Raw genomic sequence first — 20,632 nt, forward strand, 5'->3', positions numbered from 1 at the left:
GGGTGTGGTGGCTCACACTTGTAATCCCAGCACTTTGGGGAGTGGACTGTGGGCTGAGAGTGTACTTTGGGATGCTGAGGCAGGTGGATCACAAGGTCAAGAGATTGAGACCATCCTGGCCAACGTGGTGAAACCCCATCTCTACTCAAAATACAAAATTAGTTGGGTGTGGTGATGTGTGCCTGTAGTCCCAGTTACTTGGGAGGCTAAGGCAGAAGAATCGCTTGAACCCAGGAGGCAGAGGTTGCAGTGAGCTGAGATTGCACCACTGCATTCCAGCTTGGTGACAGAGTGAGATTCTGTCTCAAAAAAAAAAAAATACATTTTTAAAATTTTAATTTATTTTAGAGATAGAGTCTCACTCTGTCAGCCAGGCTGGGGTGCAGTGGTGTGATCATAGCTCACTGCAGTCTCAAACTCTTGGGCTCAAGTGATCCTTCCACCTCAGCCTCCCAAGTAGCTGGAAACTATAGTAAATATGTTATTTTTGTTTGAAGTTCAGGAAAGAATGGTATTTCCTGGAGAGTGGTTATGCCATGTTGATTAGTTATACCTAACTGACATTATTAAGCTGGGTATTTGGTCTTGCAGTTACAGCAGGAGCATGGCACAGCTTCTGCCCCTGAGAATTAAAAATCCAGAGTCCTAGAGAGAGGAGCAATTATCATGTTAAACCATGTTTAATAATAGAGGCATTTACACAGTACTAAGGGTACAAAAGCAGTGATTCATTCTTTAAGTGTGTGAGGGAATGGATGATAACTTAGCTGATCTTTGAAGGATGAGTAGATTTATAGGAAGGGTAGAGTGAAAAGAAGTGGGGAGGAAGTGTATTCCAGGAGAAGGAGTGGACATCTGCAAAGGCACAGAGGGGAGAGATCATCTCCTGTGTGGATAAAGGCCAAAAAAATCTTTCCCACTTCATTTGTCACATTTGAATAGGGAAGGCAAAACATAGATTATGGTTTGGAGGACCTCTAGTAAACCTCACTGAACCTATTTATTGACCTGTTTGGGTAAATAAAAATTCAATTCCCACCCCAGTGATGATTCCAAAATCTCATCAAGCACCTGAACCACCTGGAGGAGCATTTTTAAATTCAGATTTCTAGCACATTAGCTACAGAAATTCTAATTCAGGAAGTCTAGAGAGGAGTCCCAAGAGGATAATACTTTAAATTTTCCCCAGTGATTTTATGCTAACTCAGCACAGAATCATACAGCGTTCAGTTCTTCACAGGAGGAGTTCAGTTGCTTGAACTGAAATGCTCAGAAGTGAGTCTTCTGTAGGGTGTTGGAGGCAGCCCTTGTTCCCTGGTGGCAGGTGCTCCAGAGCCCAGAGAACTTGTATGTGGGGCCTGTTGCCTGTTGCCTGTGCATGTACAGGTGAAAGCAAGTTAAAATTAGTATCCAGAGGTCTTGAGAGGAAGCAGATATGGTAAAACACTGTAACTGAGAAGATTGTATATATAGACCGTGCCTTTCTGGTCAGTTTAAGGAAGTTGGCCAAATTTCTTGGCCTCAGAAATTCTTCATCTCCAAAAATTATTGCAGACCCAAAGACCTTTAGTTTATCTATCAATATTTACCATGTTAGAAATAAAAACAAATATTTGTTAATATTACTAAATACTATGTTTAGTGCTTTAAGATAAACTCATGTTACTGAAAATAACATGCTTTTATGAAAAATCAGCATTTTTTTCAAAATAAAGTTATATGAGAATGACATGGTTTTACTTTTTATTTGAGACAGGGTCTCACTTTGTTATCCAGGCTGGAATGCAGTGGTACCATCACGGCTCACTGCAGCCTTGACCTCCTGGGCTCAAGTGATCCTCCCACATCAGCCTCCCAAGTAGCTGGAACAACAGGCATGCACCACCATGCATGGCTAATTTTCATAATTTTTTGTAGAGTCAGGGATTTGCCATGTTGCCCAGGCTGGTCTCAAACTCCCAGGCTCAAGCTAGCTATCTGCTCACCTCAGAGTGCTGAGATTACAGGCATGACTCACTGTGCCTGGCCTATTTTATATTTTTGAAAATTTCTTTAATGTCTGGTTTAATAGAAAACATTTGATTTGTTGTAATATTGTATGTAGGCTCTGGAAAGCTGTACTGTACATGCATGAGAAAATAAGAGTGAAAAAAGCAAATCATGTCTTAGTATTATTTTGAAAGCAATTTTGACCTTGCAGGTAACTTGATAGAGTCTTGGGGACCTCTCCCAGGAATCCCTGGATCACAATTTGAGGCCCTCTGACTATGTACTACCTCTTAGGCCACCCTCAGACCACCTCCCACTCCCCAACACACACATGCCACGCACACATGTGTACACGAGCTTCCTAGGGTATACCTAGTAACTGCCTAGGCTCTGCAAAATATAGTATCTGAGGCAACCACAGTGTTTTATTCTGTGAATATTCTATATGACGCAGGCTTTAGATGAACATAAAGAAGGCAGCTATGTGTTTGTTGAATGAATAAATGTTGACTGTTCATGCACTATGTACCCCAAAATGCTGTTCAATTAGCTTAGACATCTTTATAGCCAGCCTTTTAGAATCTAATTGGTTCCAAATAAGTTAATATTTGGAAGCTGATATTTTCAATCATAGTTAGGCTTGAGGGGGAATGGGTGGTTGATCAAATGGTCCAAAGTTTCATTTAGACAAGAGGAATAAATTTTGTTGATCTATTTTATAGCAAGGTAACTGTAGTTAATAATGTATATTCCAGAATTGCTAAAAGTAGATTTTAAATGTGTTCACCACAGTGAAATGATAAATCTGTAAAATGATAGATGTGGTAGATATAGGACATTTTCTAGGGGCAGTAGTCTTAACTAGTCAGAAGTGAACAGCAAAATTTGACATGTACTCATTGGTGGCAAAAGCTGACCTGAACAGACAAGAGACTCTTTTCATTTTTCCTGCCTGATATAACTATTTCAGCCGGGGATGATGGCATGCTCACGGACTGCCCCTAATCCCAGTGGGACAAGAAGGGGAGAGAGATGTGGAGGGTACCTGACCCCATAATCAAGCATATTACAGAAATGTATTATGCTTGATTATGAGTGCTGTTGTACATTTTGCCTGGTCTATGTGTTAGGAATGTTTCTTTTTTTTTTTTTTTAAAAAGGAAAAAAAAAAAGAATGAAGAAGAGGAAGAAAAAGGAAGAGAGAGGAAGAGAATGGGAGTATTGCTTTCTTGCCCAGACTAGAATGCAGTTTAGAAATGGGTATTGAAAACCTCTTTTATACCAATAATTATACTTAATGATGTAGACAGGAAGGTATAAGGGAAGAAAATAACAAACAAATCAGCCAACCAATATTTCATTTAAACCTATGAAATGCTATGCGATTACTGAGGAGTGATTTACTTCCATTATGTAGTCACTTTTGGAATAGGTGTGAGGTGGTAATGTATGTTTTGTGTATTTGAAGTGGAGAGTTCTATAAATGTTTATTAAGTTTACTTGTTCCGGGTCTGAGTTCAAGTCCTGGATGTCCTTGTTAATTTTCTGTCTCGTTGATCTATAGAATCATTAGCTCTTCTTGTTACATTGATCCTTTTGCCATTATGTAATGTCCTTCTTTGCCTCTTTTGATCTTTGTTGCTTTAAAGTCTATTTTATCAGAGGTGAGAATTCCATCTCCTGCTTTTTATTTATTTGTTTATTTTTACTCTCTGTTTGGTTGGTAAATCTTCCTCCTTCTCTTTGTTTTGAGTCTTTGTGTATCGTTGCATGTGAGATGGGTCTGGATGCAGCATACCGATGGGTTTTGTCTTTTTATCCAATTTGAATATATATGAGTTTAATACTGCCATTTGATGCTAGCTGGTGGTTTTGCCCATTAGTTGGTGTAAATTTTGCATTGTGTTGATATTCTTTGCTTTTTAATATATTTTTGGAAAGGCTGATATTGGTTGTTCCTTTATATGTATAGTGCTTCTTTCAAAAGCTCTTGTAAAGCAGGCCTGGTGGTGGTGAAATCTCTAAGTACTTGCTTGTTCGCAAAAGATTTAATTTTTCCTTCGCTTGTAAAGCTTAGTTTGGCTGGATAGGAAATTCTGGGTTGAAAGTTCTTTTCTTTAAGGATGTTAAATATTGGTCCCCACTCTTTTCTGGCTTGTAGGGTTTCTGCTGAGAGATCTGCTGTAAGTCTGATAGGTTTCCCTTTATGGGTAACCTGACCTTTCTCTCTGGCTGCCCTTAGTATTTTCTCCTTCATTTCAACCCTAATAAATCTGGCGATTATGTGCCTTGGGGTTGGTCTTCTTGAAGAATATCTTGTGGTGTTCTCTGTATTACCTGGAATTGAATATTACCCTGCCTTGCTAGGTTGGGAAAGTTTTCCTGAATGATATCCTGAAGAGTATTTTCCAACTTGGATTCATTCTCTTTGTCACATTCAGGTACACCTATCAAACGTAAATTAGGTCTTTTCACATAGTCCCATATTTCCTGGAGACTTTGCTCATTCCTTTTTATCCTTTTTTCTCCAATCTTGTGTTCTCGTTTCATTTCACTAAGCTGGTCCTCGACATCTGATATCCTTTCTTCTGCTTGATCAATTCAACTGTTTAAACTTGTGCATACTTCAGGAAGTTCTCGTGTTGTGTTTTTCAGCTCCATCAATTCACTTATATTCCTCTCTAAATTGTCCATTCTCGTTAGCATTTCGTCAAACCTTTTTTCAAGGTTCTTAGTTTCTTTGCATTGGGTTAGAACAAGTTCTTTTAATTCGCAGACGTTTCTTATCACCCACCTTTTGAAACCTGCTTCTGATAATGGAACACACTCATTCTCCATTAAGCCTTGTTCCGTTGCTGATGAGGAACTGCAATCCCCTGTAGAGGGAGACGCAATCTGATTTTGAGTATTCTCTGCCTTTTTAGGCTGGTTTCTTCCCTTCATTATATATTTATCCCTCTGTCGTCTTTGTAATTACCAACTTTCTAACTAGGACTCTGAGCGGACTTCCAACTTGTTGATTCCCAGCACTGAAATCTGAGCAATCCACTGCGCCCGCCAAAACAGCGGTGTTAAGATTGATGGTGCTTTTCTGCCCGGGAATCTCTGGACTCTGCACCAAGAACTGCCGCGCTGAGGCGCCAGCAAAACCGCCGGGCTGGCCACAAGAGTCGCCCTGGCAACCCGTGGGGCTCCTCCGCTGGGAATCTCTTGGTCCGTGAGCAACAAAAATTCGTCTGAAAGTATGGCGTCCTCTCATTCTCTGCGCATTCACTGGGAGCTACGAGCCTGAGCTGCTAGTGGTCAGCCATCTTGGATCTCTCTCCCAGGAATGTTTCTTAGTAAACTGCATATGTTTAGATTCCAAAGCACATATCTGTCTTAAGGACTTTGGATAAGAGATTGAGGACAGTTACAGCTGCGTCAGGATTAAATATGCTAATATGCACATAGAATATCTGGAATAGTACCTGGCACACAGTACAATATAAGGTTTTGTTAAATAAATAGGATAATTTCCCCAAGTAAGCATAGAAACTATCGAATAGAAAAGAATACTTACTTTGCTGGCATTTTCACATAAATGAAAGATTGATTTTTATTTTTTCCTCTTGAGTTAGGCAATGGGAAAAAGTGGCAAGCTGCTGTTTCTCTAATTTGTACTGGGGAAAATAGTAACATTGGTGAAGGAAATAGTTCATTAGTTTTGTGGATCTTTCTTGTTATTAGGAAAGTTGTGGGAATTGAAGGTGCTTCAGAATTGGTCATTCCATCAGTTGCTACTGAGCACCTGTTGTGCGCCTGGCACTGCTGGTTACTACAGATACGCCAAGCCCTTGTCCTTCAGTCACTCAGTGTCTATTGGGAGAGAAAAAGTTGAAACAGCTGTCGTGCCAAATATTCATATTCAGTTTTGAAAGTATCAGCTTGGTAATGCCCTCTAAATAGAGGATAAGATAGGATTGCCAGATAAAATACAGGGCTCCCAGTTAAATTTGAGTTTCAGGTAAACAATGAATAATACTTCAGTGTATATCCCAAATACTGCATGGGATATATTTATACTAAATGCAGTATTTGTCATGTGTAATATTTGGGACATGCTTGGATTATTGTTTTTTTTGAAATGTACATTTAACTGGACATGCTGTGTTTTTATTTGCTAAATCTAGCAACTGTACTTATAATCCTGGGCTATTCTTGGCAAGCTCTGAGGAGGAAATAGATGTTGCACTCTTGTTGGGTAATTGAGGGGTCTTTTTCAAAAGACGAATTACAAAGGTATGGAAAACCAGCCAGGGATGATGGTGCACTCACTGACTGCCCCTAATCCCAGCCAGGCAAGAAGGGGAGAGAGGCGTGCAGGGTACCTGACGGGAGTGGCAACGTTCCTGGAGTGGGACGTGTCCAGCCAGCAGAGATTCTCATAGAGGAAAATTGGCAAAAACAAAACCTCACTCTGCTTCCTCCCAGCCTCACTGTGCTCCTGTGCTCCAGTCTCCTGGGAGCGCCCCTCCCCACCTAGAGGTTGGAGGGCAGAGGGGCTGGCCTGGTTGATGCCCTCCACACAGGCAGCCTGGTGAGCACATAGAGGGTGGGCACATGGGAAACAGCCAGCACAGTGCTGATTTATGTGCCTGGGTCAGAACGCTTTTTTTATGGCTCCAGGAGGAGCGAAGGGGTGGGGGGGTTGGGAGAGGAGAGAAGAGGAAGAAAGAAAAGGGAGAAAGTGATAGTTTGAAATTTGAAGGTTAAGATAAAAAGTAAATTGGTGCTACCAGTAATTCTAACCAAAAGTAATTTTGCTTCTACTAGCTGCTGATTTTTTTTCTTCCTTAGAATAACCATAATTTCTTGCATCAACTTAATGGATAGAATTGGAGCATGTGGCCTGCTATATTGTGCCTCTAACCTGATTCTTCCTACAGAGCCTGTATTTGCATGGCCCTGGGAATTGGCACTTTCTTAAAGTTAGTGCCCTCTGCCTTACTCACTCATCCTGCCCAGGCCCTGGCTCTGAAGGTGGGATTAGCGAACTTTCACCCTCCATCACATGGGGAGGGCAGAGTCCCAAATGAGCCCCACTCCTATGGCACCACTCTGCCTCATCAGATTCTTTTCTCCAGTTCATGCAAGGCACAGCCTGTAGTACTTGAACAAATCTTCCAATCGGAGAGCTTTCATTTTGCCAATGAAAATACTTTATATTAATAATATGATACTCATGAGCTAGCTGGTGAAGGGTGAGATGATAAGGATCTTTGAACTGCTGAGCTACCATCTGGAGTGTGGAGTTCTTCACTGGGGCTCTTGAAATAAATGGCAACTAATAACCTGGAGCGTGGGTTCTTGAATGGATGGAGTACTTTAGGTATTCAGATGTTCACCAGATGTACAAGAGGGTAGGTGAAAATTAATCCACACATCTGGTCATAGCCCTTTTCTCGTGAAGTATTGAGAAGTACTTTACAGTCCGTCTGGCCCTGCGAGTTAGTCTCTGTTCTTGTCTGCGATTGGCACCACGGAATGATTTCTATCCTTTCTCCTGTCGCCATTACAGTTTCCCAGGCAAGGCTTGCAGCAGACCCAGCAGCAGCAGCAGACGGCCGCCTTGGTGCGGCAGCTCCAGAAGCAGCTTTCCAGTAAGTAGACCTGTGTGTCATGGAACAGATGGCTCCTGGGAAATTAAAAATAAGCAAGCCAGCGAAACATAAGTGGTGGCTCTCCCAAAATGGTACTGTCTTTCTCAGTAGAACTTTCATGGTATTTGGTTTAGCCCAAGGTATTTTCATTCTGCCTTCGTTTGGTTTTGGCTTGAATGTTTCCTTTCCTGGGAAAACCCCAGTTTTTCTCAAATTCAGTGAAGCTCTTTTCTTTTTGCTTCCACCAGAACCTAGAAAGGTTTCTTTTCATTGGGAGGACTCCTATGGAATCAAAGGTGTCTTTTTTTTTTTTTTTTTTTAAAGCTGGAGGGTTCAGGGAGCATAAACTAATGCCCTTAATTATACAGATGAATCAAGTTAGCTGGCCTTCCAAAGATCTTCAGACATAGGGAGGCCAGCACTATAACTGTCAGACTGTGACAATTCTTACCCCTGCACCATCCTACCCTTAAGATAGTGACTTATAAAGCAAAACCTGTAACATCATAGACAGCATGGCAGGGCAGTGTTTTCTCCCTAGTAATCTTGCCTGTAGTGCTGGTGTGTTGTTTTTGTTTTGATGTGCTGCCTTTCTAGAGAACATACCAATAGCCCATTTCATCATACCTCATCTCACTGCCAGCAGTGTGCTCCCAAGAATTGAATCACCCCTGTGCTGGGGTCATAGGACAGGAAATCCTTTTAGGAATGGGAGCAAGCCCTCTGTGATGCAAAGAATATTGGCCTGGAAGTCCGGAGATGTAAATGTTGGTGCTAACTTGGCCACCATTATCTGGATCATGTAGTTTTTCCATCCATGCAGTGAGTAAGACTAGCAGTTTCCTCTGGGTCTCGGATTACATACTTGTGAGGTACAGAGTGAAGGCCAGTTTGTGGTGAAGGCAGTAGCGCAGGTCTGTTGATGCTGTAAGGAAATGGGTTGTGTAATTTCTGAGGGGTAGCTTGGTTTTAGTCTTTTCTGCCTGGCTGCTGTGCGTGTTGATTTTCTAACAGAGGGAATGCCCTCTTACACCTTGTGTCTCTACCAGTGCATACCTAAGATTTTTTTTCTTCTTTAAAAATATTTTCTTCTTAGGGCCCCATTTAATGTCAGTTAAATTAAGTAAATATTCATTTCTAGCTACTGTTTAATAGATGTGGTCTATTAAAACACATTTGTAATTAAAATCTGATTATGTTTCACTAATTCTAGAGTTCTTATTCTTGCAGAAAAATATAATCTTAAGGCAGATTTTTCTTTTTCTAGTGTTTAGAAATAGGTACCTATGATTTTTATAAAGTGGAACCTGTTTGGGAGAAGATACCTACTCTTAGTTCCTGTCTACTAGAGCTCAGCTTTTTGTTAAACCCATCATTCATAGAGTATTTTCTTGGACCCAGGCACTGGGACTTTCCATGTATTGATTTCATTTATTTTTAAACCACCCTGTAAGATTAAGTATTATTACTGTTTCCACATTATAGATGAGGAAACAACTGAAGAACAGGGACATTGACTAATTTGCCCAAGGTTTTTTCAGCTAATAGAGCTAAGACTTCAACTCAGAAGCACCCCTTCCAGAGCCCACATCTTAACCACAGCTGCCTGATAAGCAATTATGCCAGACTCATTGTTGAAGAGCTGCAACTAAGCTGAGCTGCTCACCACGCAACTCCAGAGGGCTCCTTTGATAACATGGCCCGTGTGAATGGGGCCTCCTGATTTGAGTACTAAACAAGCAGTAGCTGTTTTGAAGCCTATGTTATTTTTTGGTATCTACTGACTATTCCTTGTTTATGTGTGTGTGTGCAGGCATGCATGTATACATAGGCACATGCTTGAGTCACCACACATGGACACTCTTGCTCCTGCATATAGCCTTGCACATATCTTATAGCTTTTTGTAGAAAATTGTCCAGTTCCCATCTAATTTTCTCTTACCAGTTATAATGTCAGTGTTAAAGCAGAATTGCTTTTATAAGCATTTTGAGAACTTTGAATGTTTTATGAAACTTTTACTGTAGTCCTTTTGAAAGTTACTACCGAGTGGTTTAGTTCAGAGGGTGACACTTTGGATGGGCCAGGAACCTAAATCCTGCGGCCTTGCATTCGCAAGTGTGGGACTGTGAGTTAGAGTTGGCCCCTCTGTGGGGTGGCACTTGAATCCCACCACAAGGGTTTTTCAGGACAAGGATAGTACTCTCTGGCCAGTCACCCTGTTCCTCTGAGGCTGATACTGAGAGCAGTGACAAGGAAGTAGCATCTATCTGTGGCATAGTGTTGTATCTATAATTTTGGTTGAATTTTTCTCCTTAGGCAACCAGCCACAGCAAGGAGTGACTCCGTATGGGCATCCTTCACACTTCTGAGTCTGCAAGAGGAGAAGACGTGACGTTTTATGTTTGCACTGAAAAACAGAAAATCAAATTTAATGCATTACTCATCTTAAAAATGTCCCTTTGCTTTTTCATTTCTTTGATATTTTACTATATTTTATGCTACATCTCACACAGAAAAGGTGTTTAAACAAAAAGCCAAGGAGAAGTTGTGGTTTGATTTTGTTGAATTCAACTTTAAAGTAGGTTTACAAATGTGAATCAGGCAGGCCTACTCCCGGAGAGTGTGCTAGCAGACCTTTTGAAATCGGTGCTTTCTTTGAATCTCACATTTCTAGAAAGAATGGATTGTGATGGATTTAAAGTATTTATGTATTTCATTCATCATTTTTTTTCATTTTCCAAACTGTGCTGGACCAAACTACTGATTTGAAAGGCATGTCAGGTCTTGACAGAAATGTGACCCATTTATTCTGCATTCACCTGTGATGGTGAAACAGACATTTATTTGCATTGCTCTAATTTGAAATGTTTTCATAAGCACTTTATAAACTTTGTTCTTATTTATGTAGGACTTTTCTTTGCTTTTGTTGTGGTCAAAAGGTGCTGAAACAGATTGTTGCTTAGTACTTAAACTTCTTAAACCAAGAACTTGAACCAAGGTTTCTGTGAGAGCCACCCTAAGATGTGCGGAAGCCTGTTAGAAGTAGCTGTACTCAATTTGTTTTGAGGCAAGATGGTTGACGAGAGTCATTGTGAACGGACAACATGTAAATCCTAAAGGCCTGAAAGAACTGCAGTGGAATCGTCCAATTATTTATTGCCAGTTTTGGTTCTCCTGAACCTTATGCCAACTTAAGGGGAAAAAAAAAAAATCCAGCAGCTGGCTTGAGATTCCAGTGCCCACACTTGACATGGTTTACAGAGAATCTGGCCCCAAAGTCCAGATGGCTCTGGTTTTCATAAAAGGTGTATTTGCTGTTTATTCTGTATGGTAAGTATTTGCTATTTTGAATTTAATTATTAATGTGTCAGTCTTGGTTGTGTATTGCATATACTGTATTTATAAATTGGTGCAAAAAGCACAAGTAAATTATACATCAAATTTATTATAAAGAAATAGTAACTATTTTAACTTTGTTCAAGTATGTGGTAATTTGCTCCTATTAGAGTAAAAAAGAAACCAGTAAATTATCAGTTTGTGTAACTTAAGAGTATTCCATATAATATTTTTTTAGATTTAGATGCATAAAATTTTGAATGTGAAAATTGCAGGGCATTTTAAAACATGTGGGGGATATTTTCCCATGTTCTCTGTTAATTCATTTTCTTTTGCTATATGATTTTACATATAATGTAGTCAAGCATACTGTGAATAGATTTGTCTATAATGAGCAGACCATGTAAATCTACTTTTTTAAAATGTAGCTAGTATAACTTTAGTAGACATTTTCTTTTGCAAATTATATATAAATAATTTATATCTTCCTAGATGAGTTACTCATTGCAAAGTTTGACTCATGCAAATGACCTCAAATATATGTCAGCTTACTTTGCTGTGGCAACATCCATGTGAACTGCTTTGTACACTGTGAAAATATTTCACTCCAGCCTGCCCATTTTGTGTTTACTCTAGGCTGGAAAAGACTTTGCCAAAACATTAAAAAACCATTCTTTTCACTAAATTAGCAGTCTATCTGCTTTCAGAAGATGTATCCGTACACATTTGTGCTAGTTTTGTATATCAGGTTTTTTCCTCTCAAGAATCATAGTTAGATAAACTTACGAAGTTGTTTTGTTCAAAGTAATATATGTCTATAATGACTGCACTGGCAAAACAACCGAAACATGAATGTTGTGCCTAGTGAGTGAGTCATGTTCCATCCTTGTTACTTCTTTTCAAAAATTCTTTGCCAGTTCTCAGTTTGAACCATTTATTTTTTAGCTCAACGTTGCAAACAGCAGTAATACTGTTTTAAGAATGAGTGTTATAATTGCATAGCATTTGTATGCACTTTATACTTTTCAGAGGTGAGTTAAATTATTAATCATTTTGCACATGAAAGCTGTGGGGCATATCTTTGTTGTGTTCCTTTTTTTTTTTTTAGGCTAAGACTCTTAATTCCAAGATTTTATGGACAGTTGAGGAATGACCTAGAGCTGTTTTCCCCTGAGCATTATAAAGAAAATAACCAGAGGTACTTTAGTCATATTTTCTCCCTATTCTGTATCTTGAGAGGTTTCTTTTTTTTTTTTTTCTAGCAAATGCATTCTTTTAACATTAAAATGGTCACAAGGGAAAGCCCTGTGGCAGAACCTGGTACTTTACCTTACCAGAGGAAATTAGAGTAAGATGGAGGCCCCAGCTCCCCTTAAAGACAAGACCTTGAAATCAAATAGAGTCAGCTATACCTATCACAATTCTTGGATATAAGAAACACATAGACAGTCTTGTTTACACTGTAGGCTTTTTCCTTATAGGGTTGCATTTGTCATTGCATTTACCCTTCTTGGCCTGGAAGTAGAAGGAGATCGGTTACAATGAGTATCTTTGACCCCTTCCAGCCACAGGGTACTAACATCAGAGATAAGTAGCAATTAGGTCACCTTTTAGGCTTAGATGGGGCTAGCTGAAAGTCAGTATGATGAAAACACAAGGGCGGGATCCCACATGTCTCAAATGATTGGCAGGGGCTAACAAACATATTAGTAATTCTCAGTTTTGTGTACTGAGATATTTGAATAAGACCTATGGCATTTTCCCCCTTTTATAATGCTCCTATAATCCTTAATAGGTGAATGTTTGAATAGATGCTGGAGAAATTAGACTGGAAAACCCCAGCCCTAAATTTAGATAAGATGTATCATATATTCCCCAAATTAATTCAGGTTGAATTAAGCATGTAATATAAATTCAGTGAATTACAAAAAGCAACATTTTGTGTAGGAATGATCATATTTTAAATACAGTGAAACTTCATTATATGTAATAGATCTAGACCCTCCCAAGCATTTTCCCATCCCATAATTACTAATGAAATGCTTATAGAGTAACGATTCCTCCTCAGAAAAATTTCTTTATAAACAGCTCCAAACCAGGGGTGCCTAAGCTAGATTTTAAAGTTATAAAGAAGTTTCATTGTATTTTTAAAACCTTTTTAATGGATGTATTTGGACAAAAATAATCAACCCCCTTTTCACACTTTATGATGTGCAGGTTATTACATTGCTTTTTACATGTGGAAAGTTAGCCTGCATTTATTTTTAAATGCAGTTATTAAAACATTTTTGTATTCCCCATCAGTGAAAATTTTCAGTGTGAACAAATGGTGAATCATAATCAAGACAGTTCAGTGCTTATTTTCTGTAGGTTTTAGCAAAAAAAAATTTATAAACCATAAAATATTTATAGATCAGGATGGTAACTTTACATAAAGATTACAGATTTAATATTTTCCATTATCTCTCTCTGTTCCGAGTGCCATGCTTGTAACATTGATTGATAGAAGGTGGACGCTAGGCAACTGGTAGTAAAAGTTCATTTTTTACTGAAAAATTCAGGTACATTAGCCATTTGTTATTTTATAGTGGACCGTTTTAATGTTTGTTATTTGTTGGCAAAATAAAAGTGCCTTAAAAGTTTGTTTTGAGATCCATTAAAGAAATCAGTATCAGTTCATAATGCATTTATTTACAAGTCCTTTTATTTTGCATGTTCATTGTAAATTTAATACTGTAAATGTATTCAAATTCATTTACATTGCCTATGGCTGCCTTTGATTAAACTTCTTCCAAAAAATACATTCTGCCCAGATGTTGACTTTAATTTCATGTCAGATTATTTCAATATACGTTGCTGCATAATCACTACCAAGTGGATTCTTTGCTGTGCATTTGTATATCCCAGAATCGGAGGTTTGCGGATTCTGAATGACTAGGGTACCTTGTAAGTGAAGCTGCTCACTTCCACGTGTCCTCCCTTTACTTGCCGTTGAGACAAGGGAGTGGCCAGGTATTTCCCACGTGATTTCTGGCTTGGGAACTCCTAGGGCCACACAGTGGAGCTGAAAGGCTGCCCCTGTCCTGGTGACAATGCTCCTGGGTGGACGATTTGTAATTTGGGGAGGGTAGGCTACAATCATTACTGGAATTGTAATCAGTGTATGACCAACACTATTTTGAGCCTTACAGATATAGTTTCCTCGGTCATAAGCTGTTGCTTCTTTGATGACTAAGGTGCCATTGTCATGCAATATGTATTTCCCAGTAATTTGAGGCCTGTCTACTACATAACCACTTGGCATAGTCCATTTGATATTTGGCTTAGGAATTCCATCAGACACACAATGCAGTGATAGAGACTCTCCACTGAGGCCTTTTACTGTCCCTGGTGCATATGTAAGAATAACTGGTTTCTGGCCAATTTCTAATATGATTAATTTCTCAATATAGCCAACTTTATTCCTAGCTGCACAGCGATATTTTCCTGCATCCTTCCGGGTTGTCTTATAAATGATAAAAGAACCATTGCTTGCTATAAGATACTGATAACTTTGTGGTCCATTGGAAAATCGTGTGCCGTTTGGTAAAATCCAGATTATCTCAGGTGGTGGGTTACCATCAACAGAGCAATTCAATACTGTGGACTTTGCCAGCTGGGCAACTGTTTTTTCATTAAATGGATTTCTGAATGTTGGTCTTCTCAACATTTCCAGTACTTCTAACTGTACTACCAACACGCTCTCTCCTCCTTCATTTCGAGCCACACAGATAAAATCGGCTGAATCTGAAAGCCTCACATTCCTAATTTCCAAGGTTCCATTTTTATGGACTGTGATTCTGCTGCCATAGTATGGGGCTGTGAGGAAAATATTGTCTGGCATGATCCACATGACTTCAGGAGGTGGTGTCCCATCAGCTCTGCAGTCAAAGTGTTTTTTGGAATGTCTCACAGCTGTGGCTTTAATAACAGTTCTGTTCGTATACAGACCATTGATTAATGGAGGTTTAGAGACAATGTCCAGTTTGTACATTTTGGTGTCATCCCCACTAGGATTTCGGGCTACACATACGTACTGTCCAGAATCAAGCAGTTTCACTTTGTTGATGATCAGAGACCCATTGGCATGAAACGTGTACCTGTCGGTGGAGAAGGAAATCATGTCGTTGGAAGGCAGCAACCAAAATATTTTTGGTTTGGGATCCCCAGTGACCTCACAGTCAAGGACAGCTGCGTCTCCAACTTTGATTCTCTTGTTGGTTTTGTAATGCTGCCTTATCCGGGGAGCAGCCGTTATAACTGTTAAGTGGACCTTCATTTCATCCTTCCCTAGGGTGTTCTGGGCATAGCAAGTATAATCTCCTTCCTCTGCTATCCCAACTTTGTTGAAGTATAAGGTTCCATTGTTAAAAAGGGTATACTTTCTGGTCTTGTGGCCACTGTCATCGGCTTGCATTGCATTGTTGATCATGGTTCCGTCGGGCAAACTCCAAGATATCTCTGGCATCGGGGAACCAGAAGCTTTGCAGTCTACTTGGAAATCTTTCCCATGGAGCACTTGCTTTCTAAAATACTGCTTGTGGTCAATTTTGGCAGGTTTCAGTCTTAGGCTGACATGCATCAGTATCAGATCATCCCCCATTTTGTTTCTTGCCACACACAAGTAGACACCACTGTCTTTTTCTGTTACTGATCCAATAAACAGGGATCCATTTGGATAGACATGGATCCGGCTGCCCATTCTAAGGAGAAAAGAGATTCATTTGAGTGTACAGCTGTTAGCAATGAGGGAAACTGTTTTACTCAGGATTACCTCCCTCTGCCCCTGCTTTATTGAAGCACGACCAACGAAAATTGTGTATCTTTCAGGTGTAGAATATGACATTTTGATATATATATATGTTGTGTAGTGCCCACCATTAATCTAATTAGCATATCCATCATCTCACATAGTTACCTATTTTTGGTGTGTGGTTAGCTTTAAATTGTTGCAATAAAAATAATTAAAATTACTACCAGCTTATTCTAAGTCATTAAAGATGAAATCTAATTGAACAGGTATAACTTAGTGCAAATAAGTAGTATTTCTCAGATGGATTTCAAATAAATCTTCGTTACATAGTAATTTTTTTTTATCTTGATGAGGTAAGTGCTAGAAATATGGGATTTCTAAACACCATGACTTCCTTGGCCATTTTACATATCAAGTAATCTAATTGGAACCATAAACATGGTCATTTAATAATATATATAGGTAAAGAGCAAATTCAGTTGCTCCGAAAGATGCCAGATGATACTTCCTAAAAAGCTATTAGTAACAAAATGATTACTGAATTATTTGGTTAGCACTGTGGGAGGCCAATGCAGGTAGATCACTTGAGGGCAGGAATTTGAGACCAGACCGGCCAACGTGGCAGAACCCTGTCTCTGCTACAAATACAAAAAATTAGCTGAGCATGATGGCACATGTCTGTAATCCCAGCTACTTGGGAGGCTAAGGCACGAGAATCACTTGAACCCCGGAGGCCGGGGTTGCAGTGAGCCGAGATCCTGCCATTACACTCTAGCCTGGGTGACAAAAATGAAACTGTTTCAGAAAAAAAAAAAAAAAAACTTTGTTATTAAGAATACCAACCCAGGGTTCCTTAGAAGGTTGTTGCAGCATCTGCCCTCTGTGGGGAGCTGTAGAGTGACTGGTTTCAGCACTGGGTTGAGCTGTTGTGGAACACCATTTTTCTCCAGGTGTACAGCAGCTGCACAGCCTACCATTACCACATTTAACCACAAGATGGCAGATCTTTCCTGGTAAAACAATCTAGTTTTTCAGAAAGACCAGTGGAGACTCAATTGGTTTGGTTGTGCACATTGGATTTCTGGTTAATATTTGATTTGATGAAATATATTTCCACCAAAAGCAATACAAATGAAGCCTACTGATTATTTTAAAAAAAGGTGCTATCAGGGATACCCATAGGAGAAAAGGTCTTTCTTATTTTTTGGCAACATGGACTAAATAAGTAGATAAAACGGGAGAGAAAAGTAAGAACTGTTTTTCATGGTATAAGTGCTAACCAAGTCAAACAGCCTTAAGTCATTTTTCTCTTTTTATTTAATTGATTGATTTATATTTTTGAGACAGGGTCTCACTCTGGAGCCCAGGCTAGAGTGCAGTGGTGAGACAATGGATCACTGTAGCCTCTGCCGCCTAGGCTCAAGCAATCCACCAACCTCAACCTCCTGAGTAGCTTGGACTATAGACACAAACCACTATGCCCTGATAATTTTTTTTTTTAATTTTTTGTAGAGACAGGGTCTCATTGGGTTGCCAAGGCTGGTCTCCAACTTCTGGGTTCAAGTGATCCTCCAGCCTTGGTCTCCCAAAGTGCTGGGATGACAGGCATGAGCCACCACACCCAGTCATCAAGTCATTGTTATTCTCCAGCAAAGGTAAGTATGGAAAGTATTACAGTAAAATTTTTTAAAAAGTGTTTAAGTATGGAAGCAACTTCTCTGGCATATAAACCAATGTAAAATCATCATCATGAATACATGTAAAGGGAATGGAGATTGCCAGGTGTTTTTGCACTGATTGTTTACAGCTGAAAAAATGATATTTAGAGAGATTTAGTAGCTTGCCTTAGGTCACAGGGCTGGTTCTCAAGCCTTACGCTTTCCACCGTGCTATACTGCCACCTACTACCATTCTTTCCTAATGCTTTTTAAAAGCATTGGTTCATAAACTTGGCTAAATACTAAAATCACTTGTGGAGTTTAAAATCATACTGATGTCTGGGTCTCACCTCCAGAATTTGACTTAATATGTGTGGAGCGTGGCATAGGCATCAGGATTCTTTTAATTTTCCAGATTAAAAATTGCCATGTTCAGCAAAGAACCACTGTTCTAACTTGGTTCTCAATGAAGATCCCTCATCAGCTGCATCAAAATTACATGAGACCGAGTTTAAGATGCATAGTTCCTGGCTTCGGTTTCTTGAAATTCTGCTTTAATAGCTGGCCAGGGATATAGAAACCCACACTCTAACAAACTTTCCAGCTAACTTATAAACAATTAAGTTTGAAAACAAATGTCAAATTTTAGTGTGCAACAAAATCACCTGGAGGGCTTTTAAGAACAGATTGCTTATTAAAACAGAATCAGAGCTACCGCTGCTGCTAGGCGGCCTTCCCTTGGAGGAACGCTGGCTTACAGTGATAGCCCCTGCACCCAAGATCTGATGCAACTAAAGGTTGTGACACATAAGAGGAGACAGAACTGTTGATGTTTATTTCTATAAACTAATACTTTTGAGAGATAATTTACTTTTGAAAATAGAAGTTTTCTGAGTAACAGACAGAATTCTTAATAAAGATTAATGCAGAGGCATCTTCAGCCTTTCCAAAGCACAAAGCTCACATTTCATAGCTCAGTATTTAAAAATTCTAAATCCAAACAAATTTCAAGTCAGGTGATTTTTGATGACATTTGAAAAAACTTGAAAATTAACATTTACTTTTGAACTAAAGATCACAAGTTAAATTTATTAGCTATATTGAATGTTAACTCATGCCACTAGGAAAAAAATATATTCTTCAACTCCTAAGCATGAGTACAAGCTCACATTCACTATATGTAATTTTTTCTTGTATGGATATTTTCTGTTAATAAATAAACAGATATATAAAATGGAAATTCTCCTTGGTTTTTGTCATGTTATGGAAAATCATTGTGTAAAGTCATGCCAATTGCAAAAAACCTCATAGGTTATAATCATTTTTGAAGATAGGGTTTAATCTATATAGAAAGCCAGCTATAAAATGAATATTGATATGCCTATAACAGACCAGAGAAAGTGTGTATTTGTACATATGTGTCTCACCACATCAGAGTATGGGGGCCCTGAATACGTTTCACTTAGTGAATATTGTAACTTTCACAAAGTGCTTTGTAATTATAGGAAAGAAAAAAATTACTGATTATAATGAAGTTGAAAAATGTCAAATAGGGAACTCTGAAGAGTAAAATAATGGAGTGTTTCTCTCCAGAATCTTGACTGCAACACAAATATTATTCTCTGTTTTGTATATAGAGAGTATGAATATATTTATGCAGTTACTTTTTTTTTTCTTTTGAAACAGATTCTCACTCAGTTGCCCAGGCTGGAGTGGTACAATCTTGGCTCACTGTAAGCTCAGCCTCCTGGGTTCAAGTGACTCTCCTGCCTCAGCCTCCCGAGTAGCTGGGACTATAGGCACCCACCACCATGCCTATTTTGTTTTGTATTTTTAGTAGAGATAGGGTTTCGACATGTTGGCCAGGCTGGTTTCAAACTCCTGACCTTAGGTGATCCACCTGCCTCAGCCTCCCAAAGTGCTGGGATTACAGGTATGAGCCACCATGCCCAGCCTACAGTTACTATTTTAAAACTGTACCGAGTATGGAGATAGTGATTTTTATTCTGCTTAAAATATAAAATCCTCAAGAAGTTGACCCTTTGAGTTAAGCATGTGACAAGAATGGTTTCCATATTCAAATGATCTCAAAAGAGTAGGTTTCTTTAGAGAGAGTTGCCTTTATGTCCAACGTCTATGTGCACTATCAGACTGCTGCTAGCCTTGCTGTGTCACTTTTTCCATTTCAGAAGTTGTACAGCTAAATAGATAAAGCAGGTAACTCCAACTCAAAAGGTATAAGCTTACCTGTGCTGCTGGTCGACCACAGCCTTGGATGGTAACCTCCACATTATTTGGGGTTTGGGCTCCCCAGTGGCTGAGCAGTTCAGTAGTAATTTGTCCCCCAAATTCACTTCAGTCCTTTTCTGGGATGCAACTTCTATCCTGGGGCTGGTCACTCGCTCTTCCATTGTAAGCATTACTACTCTTCGCTCCGAACCAGTGGAACTGGTAGCGATGCATTCATAAGTGCCCCTGTCTGAAGAGGCTAGGTTTCTTATATACAAAGTTCCATTTGAAAATAAGAACAACTTTGAATTGGTAAACTGTAATGGTTTCACTTCAGTGCCATCAGAGAGGACCCAGTAAATGCTGGGCTGAGGAGTTCCTTTTGCAGTACAGGGCAGTTTTAAACTTTGGCCCCAAGTGCCTACAATGACTTGCCTCTTTTGCTCTAGAATAACAGGTGGTGCCGCAATGACTTGTATTTTAACCAGCAGTGAATCCTGGCCAGCTGGGTTGCTGGCCACACATTTGTAAAAACCACGGTCATAAATACTGAGATTGTGGATGACCAATGTTCCGTCAACCGTCACCAGGGCCTGCCTGCTTCCCTGGGATGATTCCAAGACAACTGTTTGGTTTGCAAGAATCCAGGTAATTGTAGGGCTTGGCCTACCTTCTGCTCTGCACTTCAGTTCCACAGTGCTTCCAGAATGAACTGTGATCTCTTTGGTATGTCTCTCCAGGATCCTGGGAGGATAGGAAACCACAGACAAGGTGACATGAAGGTGGTCTGTGCCAAAAAGATTGGATGCCGAGCACAAGTACTGTCCACGGTCCTGAATTTCCACCCTCTGGATGGACAGGGTACCATTAGGGAGAACCTGGACCCTGTTATTCTGTTTCCTTTTAGATAAATCAAGTCCTGAGAAGGAAAAAAGAAAATTATTGCTATAGGTCATCAAAGTTTAGATAGAAAACATAAAACTAT

The 20,632-nt window shown here is 39.5% G+C and overlaps 2 protein-coding genes across 6 annotated transcripts in view; one reads left to right on the forward strand and one right to left on the reverse strand.

Annotated features, from left to right (window-relative positions):
- Positions 1 to 13,769, forward strand: part of MED12L (mediator complex subunit 12L) — a 366,898-nt gene extending 353,129 nt beyond the window's left edge. For all 5 annotated transcript variants that reach the window (XM_064378799.1, XM_021669546.2, XM_064378797.1 and 2 more), the window contains 2 exons: positions 7,550 to 7,631; positions 9,949 to 13,769. In XM_064378799.1, coding sequence (XP_064234869.1) covers positions 7,550 to 7,631; positions 9,949 to 10,001 — 135 coding nt within the window. In that variant the 3' untranslated portion in view covers positions 10,002 to 13,769. The remainder of the gene's footprint in view (positions 1 to 7,549; positions 7,632 to 9,948) is intronic.
- The window catches only part of IGSF10 (immunoglobulin superfamily member 10), a 48,629-nt gene continuing 41,538 nt past the window's right edge, over positions 13,542 to 20,632 (reverse strand). Inside the window, exons 8-9 of the mRNA XM_012437074.2 lie at positions 19,666 to 20,566; positions 13,542 to 15,710 (exon numbers count right to left, since the gene is read on the reverse strand). Coding sequence (XP_012292497.2) covers positions 13,802 to 15,710; positions 19,666 to 20,566 — 2,810 coding nt within the window. The 3' untranslated portion in view covers positions 13,542 to 13,801. The remainder of the gene's footprint in view (positions 15,711 to 19,665; positions 20,567 to 20,632) is intronic.

Source organism: Aotus nancymaae, unplaced genomic scaffold, assembly GCF_030222135.1.
Source record: "Aotus nancymaae isolate 86718 unplaced genomic scaffold, 86718_ANA_hifiasm-v0.15.2.pri h1tg000019l, whole genome shotgun sequence".
NCBI classification, from domain to species: domain Eukaryota; kingdom Metazoa; phylum Chordata; class Mammalia; order Primates; family Aotidae; genus Aotus; species Aotus nancymaae.